The 8,227-nt window shown below is 43.2% G+C and overlaps 2 protein-coding genes across 2 annotated transcripts; both read right to left on the reverse strand.

The window, feature by feature from the left end:
* Positions 1-302: 302 nt before the first annotated feature.
* On the reverse strand, positions 303-995 carry LOC119648507. Its single transcript, XM_038050276.1, has one exon. The coding sequence runs from the start codon at positions 993-995 to the stop codon at positions 303-305; it is 693 nt and encodes a 230-aa protein (XP_037906204.1).
* A 675-nt stretch (positions 996-1,670) lies between these two features.
* Positions 1,671-4,832, reverse strand: LOC119648508. The gene is made up of 3 exons (XM_038050277.1): positions 4,413-4,832; positions 3,074-4,307; positions 1,671-3,013 (listed from the first exon to the last, which is right to left on the reverse strand). Exons 1-3 carry the CDS (start codon positions 4,830-4,832, stop codon positions 1,671-1,673), a joined length of 2,997 nt encoding a protein of 998 aa, XP_037906205.1.
* Positions 4,833-8,227: the final 3,395 nt, after the last annotated feature.

Here is an 8,227-nt window from a genome sequence, read left to right on the forward strand (position 1 = left end):
CTTGAATTCAAAATAGCCTCGACTTCGATTATTAAAGTTGCCATTTCTTCATACGTAAGTTGTGCTGGGGACATGTTTCTGATTAAAAGTGTTTGGCAGATTTTACTGCCGCCTCCCACAGGCCACTGAAATGAGGCAATCTTGGTGGAATAAAATGAAAATCAATACCCTTGGGTGTGCAAAAATTGATTAGTTGTTCTTGGGATTGTTCCCTGTATATGCTTTCGTTTAATTCTGCTAGTTGATTTTTGGCGCCCACAAAGTTCGTTGCATTGTCGCAATATAGATTTCGACAATGTCCTCTACGCCCAATGAAACGTTTCAGCGCATTGATGAAGGCTTCTGTCGTTAGATTCGTCACTAGTTCCAGCAACAAAAACAGCAAGGTACGCCTTTTGCGGACGATTGCCTCTCCCCTTAAAGTGAATCCATAGAGGGCCGGCTAAGTCGATACCAGTATTCGTGAATGGTCTGGCTGGTTGTACTCGATGGGCGGGCAGGTTTCCCATGAGCTGCGTCATGAGTTTTGGTTTCGCCCTTGCGCATTTCATACAGCTCTGCACGATAGATCTGATGGCTGCTTTGCCCTTGATAGGCCAAAATCGTTGCCTCGCTATTGCCAATAAGGCTTGTGGTCCGGCGTGAAGATGCTTATGGTGCAGATCATTTAAAATCAATCGAGTTACGTAATGGCCGTAAGGAAGGACGATCGGGTGTTTGATATCATAAGTTAAATTTGAAGCTTCAAGCCGACCGCCGACTCTCAAAAGTCCGAATTCGTCTAAGAATGGATGCAGGCTGCTCAATGGATCGCTGTTGTTTAATTGCTTGTTACATGTTAGTTGCTGCATAGATTCTCGATACACATCCCATTGAGCTTCCTTTACTATTACTCGCAAGGCTTCCTCCATTTCGCTTGCAGTTAAGAGCGATTTTTCTCGTTCCTTGTGGTTCGTTGTTCGTGCATTCCTAACGAACCGTAGCACATGTGCCATTATGCGTTGCAGTCGTTGAAAAGAGTTTTGATGGTCGATTTGATTGATTTAGGACAATTTCGGAGTCGGTCCAGTAAAAGCAATTATAGTCTGGAATTTCTATGTCCCGTTTTAAGCCGATGAGCGAGTTCAGCTGCTAGCCTTGCTGCACACAATTCCAATCTTGGTAGGGTCACTCGTTTTAATGGTGCCACCTTCAACTTTGCACATAAAAGACGAACTGTGCGAACCCCATCTGACTGAATAGCTCGTAAATATACCGCTGCACCATACGCCTTTTCCGAAGCGTCCGAAAAGACATGTAACTGTATTTTTTCTGGTACCTTCCCTCCAAATATGTGACGAGGTACCTTAATTTGATTCAGCCCCTGCAAGTCATTATAATATCTTGACCATTCCGCCTGTAGTTCTAAAGGAATTTCTTCATCTCTACCTATTTTGAGACTCCACAGCCTTTGAAGGAAGATTTTAGCAGTAACTGTAACTGGTGCCATCAATCCTAGCGTATCGAACAGATGAGCGATATCGGATAGCGCTGATCTCTTTGTTACTTTCTTAGATTCCGTGTATGGGCATCTAATTTGAAATTCATCTGTCTTAGGAGTCCAAACTAATCCTAGTGTCTTCACGTTTTCCTCCCTTTCTTGGGTTATGTCCAGTTGGAGTGCCTGATCTTCAACAGGAATGTTGTTTAAAAAGATTCTTGTTGTTTGCACACCACTTTCGAAGCTTAAAGCCGGCCGATTGCAAGTTTGTGCGAAGTTGATGTTGCGTCTCAATAGCTTCCGTCAAGGTGTTTGCACCTGACATCACATCGTCCATATAAAAATCCCGTCTTAATGCAGTCGAACCGGATGGGTATTTGTGCGTTGTCTGTGATGACAATTCTTGTAGGCATTTGGTGGCTAGATATGGTGCAGAGGAAGTACCATATGTGACCGTGTTCAGCTGATAACATCTTATAGGTTCATTAGGCTCATTTCGCCATAGAATTAGTTGAAATCTCTTGTCTTCCTCCGACACCTGGATTTGCCGATACATCTTTTCGATGTCAGCAGTAAAAACAAAGCAAGGCAGCCGAAATCGTACGAGAATGGTAAATAATTCGGATTGGATGGTAGGGCCTGTAGCAAGTACATCGTTCAAACTGTATCCAGAAGAGGTTTCCGAAGAGGCGTCAAAAACTACTCTAAGTTTAGTAGTGGTGCTCTCTGGCTTCAGAACGCTATGATGGGGAAGAAAGTAATGAAGACTCGGAATACTTCCTTCATCTATTTCCGTCATATGCCCCAGTTGCTTGTATTCGTCCATAAATTCATTGTACTGTTTGCGTAGTTCTGGGTTTCGTGCTAATCTCCATTCTAATTTGAAAAGTCGCCTCTCCGCATTGCCCCTAGATTTGCCGAGTTTTGCTGGATCCACCTTGAAAGGCAGTTTCACAATGAAACGTCCATTGTTCGTTCGTTTCATGGTTTGAGCAAAATGATTTTCACACTTTATTTCTTGTGTTGTCATCGCAAGGTTCTCTGTAGATTCTGGTTCCTCCAACTTCCAAAAACGCTCTATCTGCTCGCTGAGCTTGGAATCATCGGTATTGAGGATGCCGCATGTAACCTCTTTCTGATAGGATGTTGCAACCCTTCCAGCAATTATCCAACCAAAGACCGTGTTTTGCAGTAGTGGCAGGTTCCTTGATAGCCGCATTTGCCCTGTAGCTAATAGTTCGTAGTAGATGTCAGCTCCGAGAAGTAGATCAATACGCCCTTCCCAGTCAAAATGAGGATCGGCAAGCTGAATATTGCCGGGTATGGCCCAATTCCTTGAATTCAGACCTTGCGATGGTTGAGAGGATGTTATATGTGGTAAAACTATAGCGTCTATCTTCCGTGCAAACGTAGTGATTCTTGATTGCAATGACAACGTTACCTTCTGTTGCGATTGTTGCGACGCTCCGCCCAGACCACGAATGTGTATATGGTAATTAGTTGGTTGTAGTCCCAGCTTTCTCACAGCCGTTTCTGTAATTATGTTTATTTAGGAGCCACTATCCAGCAGAGCTCTCATTTCTATCGACTTGCCCTTTTGGTTTGTCACCTTGATGAGTGCAGTAGCTAATAGAACAAAAGGTCCCTCTGATGCTGATATTTCCGTTGATAATGCAATAGAATGGTTGACATTTGTAGAACCCTTGTCCTTTACAATACTTGATACTTGACCTTGCTTGGTGGCGTTGGCTGTTGTTTGAATTGCGGTGATAGAGGGCGTTGTTTTGTCTTGATTGTTGGCGTCCATATGTAGTAGAGTGTTGTGCTTCTTTCCACATTTAAGACAACTTCCTGCGCTGCACTGTGCACTTCGATGTCCTTCCCGTAGGCAGTTCAAACATAGCCTCAGCTGCTTGATTTTGGCTACTCGATCCCAGATGGACAATTGTTTAAAAGCTTCACATGTGTAGATTCGATGGCTTCCCTTGCAGTTTTTGCACTGTAAAGATTGACTGTCCTTGGTGGATATTAAAGCCGAGGTTCGGTTTGTAGGTTTGTTTTGAGTCGTACTCCTCTTGTCGCTACACAAGGCCTCTAAAGACTGAAAGCGTCTTTCCAAAAACGCGAGAAATGCATCAACCGGCTGCAGTTCTCGTGGTGAAGTCAAAGTTTGTTCGTATAAGGCGTGCGTAACCTTGTCTAACTTCTTCAGTAAAATATGTAATAAAATGGGATCCCAACTAGCTATATTGATATTAAAGTTCTTGAGTCCTGCTAGACATTCTTTCGTAATGTCATGAAGTTTTTTCAAAGCACTGGGGGAGTCCGAAGTAATCATCGGTTGCTGTGTGAGCCTATCTAATAGCGTGGCTACCATCAATCGTTGATTGCTGTAGCGGTTTGTTAGCGTTGTCCATGCAATGTCATAATTTTCGTCAGTGATGGGCAGATGACGTATAAGTCGCTCTGCTTCACCCTTTAGATTGCTCTTCAAATACCACATTTTCTGAGCATTTCCCAATTGCTGCTCGTGAATCATCTGGCGGAATAGGTCGTGAAAGGATTGCCATTGTGCATAATCGCCGTCAAAGGTAGGAATTGTCACGTGTGGTAAGTTGATGCTTGGAAAGGCCCTTGTAGCGGTAGCTATGCTAGGTTCTAGCCTTGAACGGCATTCAGCGAGAAATATTAAAGTGTCTTGAATTCGCTCTTCGAGGTTGAGGAAATTCTCCTCGTTGTACCCTAACTCATTTGGATCGCTGGAATATTGCCATATATTCTGATGGCCTTGACGCAACTCTTCCCAGTACTTTGATAAAGTAGCTGTCTTCAATTCGTAGTATCATTTGGGTTGTGCCTGTTCAACTGTGTCGATGCCGCTAATAATGTTTTCCACAGCCCGTAGCCTTGATTGCTGTTGCCTTATTAGTACCACGACATCGCTGGGAAGCTCGTTCTGAGCATTGTTTACTGCCCTGGCGGCCTTTGTATCTAAAGCACCCGTGGCTGATTTACCCAAATCGATATTCAACTTGGACGCGCCTTCCAAACCCTGAAGGCGTTCCGCAATATCATCCTTGTACTTGGTGTACTCGCGCTGCATTGAAGAGAAATATTGTTTCTCGAAATATGGATGAGCTGGAAGATAATGCGCTAACTCTTCAAGCTCTTCATTTCTCTCCGAAAAGGCTGTCCAGAGATTTTCCAATTGTTCCAATCTCGTCGTGAGATATTCCCTTGTCTTACGAGCTACCGAATCTTTCCGGTAGTTACTCAAAAGACGCTGAATCTCCTGGCCCGTCACATCTTGTTGTTGAGTAAGATTATTAACTTTCTCAAGTATCGCTTCCATGATTGGCTAAGATAATTCCACAAAGTTATTGACTCACCTCGTGTCCTTTTAATGTTGTGATCGGCCGATCACGTCGGGGTCACCAAAAATGTCTTAATCCTGATAGGTCCACTCGGTGATACACCGGGAGAGTCTTTCTTCTTGATCAAGTGAAACACCTGCTCAAGTCAAAACCAAGTAAAGTTCGTTTTCAAGTCTGTCAGTATGTTCATTGGGTGAAACACCGAATGAGTCTGTCCTTCTTAATTGGGTGGAACACCAAATCAAGTTTAGTCCAGTAGAGTATATTTCCAAATCTTCGAAGTCTCCAGCAGCCTCACTGGAGAAGAATAAAAGGCTTAGTTCTTCGGGACTTGAAAATACACTAAATTCTTTATTAATTGTTCTCGCTTAAATAGGTACAAAAGTGCTTACACGCTAATATCAAAAGGTGTACAAAAATGCTTACTTGCTATGAGAAAAATTACAAATTGCTTACATGCTAAATATGCGTGCATGCGGAAAATATTCACCTTGGATATGCAAATATTTTTTGCATGCACCTGATGCGCGTGCAGACGGTTTTTTTTTTACTGCAGCCTGAACAACTATATTTGATGAAAAAAAATTGTACACCCCCCTTTTGCATGTATGGGGACCCGCCCTTAAATTCGACGTAAGAGGATGTAATTCACTGTATGCGTGAGCGTTCATAGTTCCCACCTTTCTACCAAATTTGGTGTCAATCTCCTCTATAACCATCTCCGAGAAAAATGCGTGTGACGGACAGACAGACAGACAGACAGACGGACAGACAGACAGACAGTAAACCGATTTTAATAAGGTTTTGTGTTTACACAAAACCTTAAAAAGGGCTAGGGAGAATTAGATTCTTCTTAAATGGAATTTTAATATTTCACTCGAATTTCAATTATTCTCGTTAATTATGACGTCAGCATCTTATTTGTATGGCTTAGAATGCTGTTAATTAGCACGAAATTGATAAGTTTGAACTGCTATAACTTTCCCACTAATAGTTGGATTTTCATGAAACCTGGCATGTGTATGCACAAGGCTGTCCTCTATGTCGGTGCACTTAGGATGAACTTAAGGGGAGGATTTTAGTCTATTTCTAAAGGTTGATAATATACTATTAGTAAATTTATTTGAGCAGATACCGGAATGGGGCATCTCTCGAAGATTAGATTTCACATAAGTGTTTTACACAAAACCTTAAAAAGGGCTGTGGATAAATAGATTCTTCATAAATATGACTTCAATATTCCACGCGAATGTCAATTATTCCGGGTAATTATGACATCAGCATCTGATTTGCATGGCTTTGGAAGCAGTAAACTCGCGCGAAATTGCTAAGTTTGAACTGCTATAACTTTGGCGTTAATTGCCTGATTTCTATGGAATTTAGCGCATATACACGAAATATTGTCCTCTATGCTGGTACAGAATCCGGAAGTCCTAGGATGAATTTAAGGGGGGTTTTTCCGTAAATTTCTAAAAAGTAGTAATATACTATTAGTAAGTTTATTTGAGCAGATATCGGAATGGAACATATTTTGACGCCTAGATTTCATCTAGGCGCACCACCCTGATTTTTTTCGGATTTTTTGGGCTGGGTAGTTTCCGAAAATGAGTCCTGTCTCACTTCAAATGCGTACATTTTGACTCCTTACTCACGCACTTTCCAATTTATGCCAGAACTAATGTCAGTTTCGGAAAGTACAAATCGAGGCCTTTCATTTGATACCCTACACACCTATATCTGGTGAAAAAAAATTTTGAATCCCCTCTTTGCATGTATGGGGAGCCCCCTTTAAACTCCACCTAAATTTATGCCACTCGCTGTATGCGTGGGATTTCATAGTTCCCATCTGTCCACCAAATTTCGTTCGGATCGGTTTAGCCGTTTTGGAGAAAAATGCGTGTGACAGACAGACAGACAGACAGACATTGAATCGATTTTAATAAGGTTTTATTTTACACAAACCTTAAAAAGAGAAACAGATGCCGGCGCAACCTAGGAACGACGAGAGATTATCTGGGCATACGGAAAAGGCAACTGACAGCGCCGAAGACACTTGGACTAAGGTAGGACCTAAGAAGAAGCTGGAAAAAAGAACCAGGCCGGACGCGCTGATAATAACAAGAACCAGTGAGTTGACGTACGCGGAAATCTTACGCAAGGTTAAAGCAGATGCCTCCTTGACGGATCTGAGTGCAAATGTCACGCGGATAAGACGAACACAGAAAGGCGACCTGTTGTTCGAACTTAAAACTGGTGATGACGGAGGCGAAAACCTACAGAAGAAAATTGAAGCATCACTAGGTGAGGCTGCGGCGGTCAAAATGAGTAAGGATTCGGTGGTGATCGAATGCAAGGATTTGGATGAAGTCACCACAAAATCTGAGATCTGCGAGACCTTGCAAACCCAATTGGGATTGCAACCAGTGAGCGAGTCTAATGTGCTACGACTTAGAAAAGCGTACGGTGACACGCAGATAGCGTCGATAAGTCTTCCTATTGAAGCAGCGAAAAAGGCGATTGCAGTGGGCAAAGTACGTATTGCATGGGTGGTCTGTCGGTTACGGGGACAGAGTCCAGTACATAAATGCTATAAGTGCTGGCAGGTTGGTCATAGAGCGAAAGCTTGCACTAGCTCCCCAGACAGATCAAATCTGTGCCGCAAATGTGGAGAACAAGGCCATTTGGCAAAGGACTGCAACGGAATGCCCAAGTGCGTATTCTGTGTGGAAGCAAAAAGTAGTGACAGCGCCCACATTGCAGGGAGCAGTAAATGCCCAGTGTTCAGAAAGGCGTTCATAAAGAAAGCCAAATGAAGTTTATGCAACTCAATCTGAATCACTGTCGAGCGGCCCAAGACCTAATTTCCCAAAGCGTATTGAAGAACAACGTCGACGTTGCGATTGTATCTGAACAATACGAAAATCTGCATAGCGGAGTATGGATAGCAGACAAAACCAGTAAGGCGGTGATATGGAGCTTCGGAAGCCAAGCTATAGTAGATGCGAAAAAACATCCATAAGACGGGTTCACCCGTGCCAAGATTGGAGGGGTATATATCTATATCTGTTACGCAGCACCGAGCCTCACATTAGAGGAATTCACGTCATTGCTGGAGAAACTATCCTTCAATGCAAGTTGCTACAACCCCAAAGTAATAGCCGGCGACTTCAACGCATGGGCAGAAGAATGGGGTAGCAGAGAAACCAACACAAGAGGACGAATATTGCTGGAGACATTCTCGCGCTTGAACGTGGTACTTGCCAACTCTGGGGGAGCCAACACATTCCGGAGGGGAGAATTGCAATCGGTGGTAGACCTCACCTTCGTCAGTGATACCCTAATCAGAGACTTCGAATGACGTGTCAGCGAGGAG

The sequence above is a fragment of the Hermetia illucens genome, chromosome 2 (genome assembly GCF_905115235.1).
Source record: "Hermetia illucens chromosome 2, iHerIll2.2.curated.20191125, whole genome shotgun sequence".
In the NCBI taxonomy this organism is placed as follows: domain Eukaryota; kingdom Metazoa; phylum Arthropoda; class Insecta; order Diptera; family Stratiomyidae; genus Hermetia; species Hermetia illucens.

What these genes read in the sequence shown, in the direction of transcription:
- LOC119648507 (XM_038050276.1), bottom strand. Translation starts at nt 995, where the DNA reads ATGGCACATGTGCTACGGTTCGTTAGGAATGCACGAACAACGAACCAC.
- LOC119648508 (XM_038050277.1), bottom strand. Translation starts at nt 4,832, where the DNA reads ATGGAAGCGATACTTGAGAAAGTTAATAATCTTACTCAACAACAAGAT. An exon ending in AGCTTCCCAGCGATGTCGTG is followed by an intron (nt 4,308 to 4,412) that starts GTACTAATAAGG and finishes TACGAATTGAAG; the next exon opens with ACAGCTACTTTATCAAAGTA. An exon ending in CAAGGTGACAAACCAAAAGG is followed by an intron (nt 3,014 to 3,073) that starts GCAAGTCGATAG and finishes ACATAATTACAG; the next exon opens with AAACGGCTGTGAGAAAGCTG.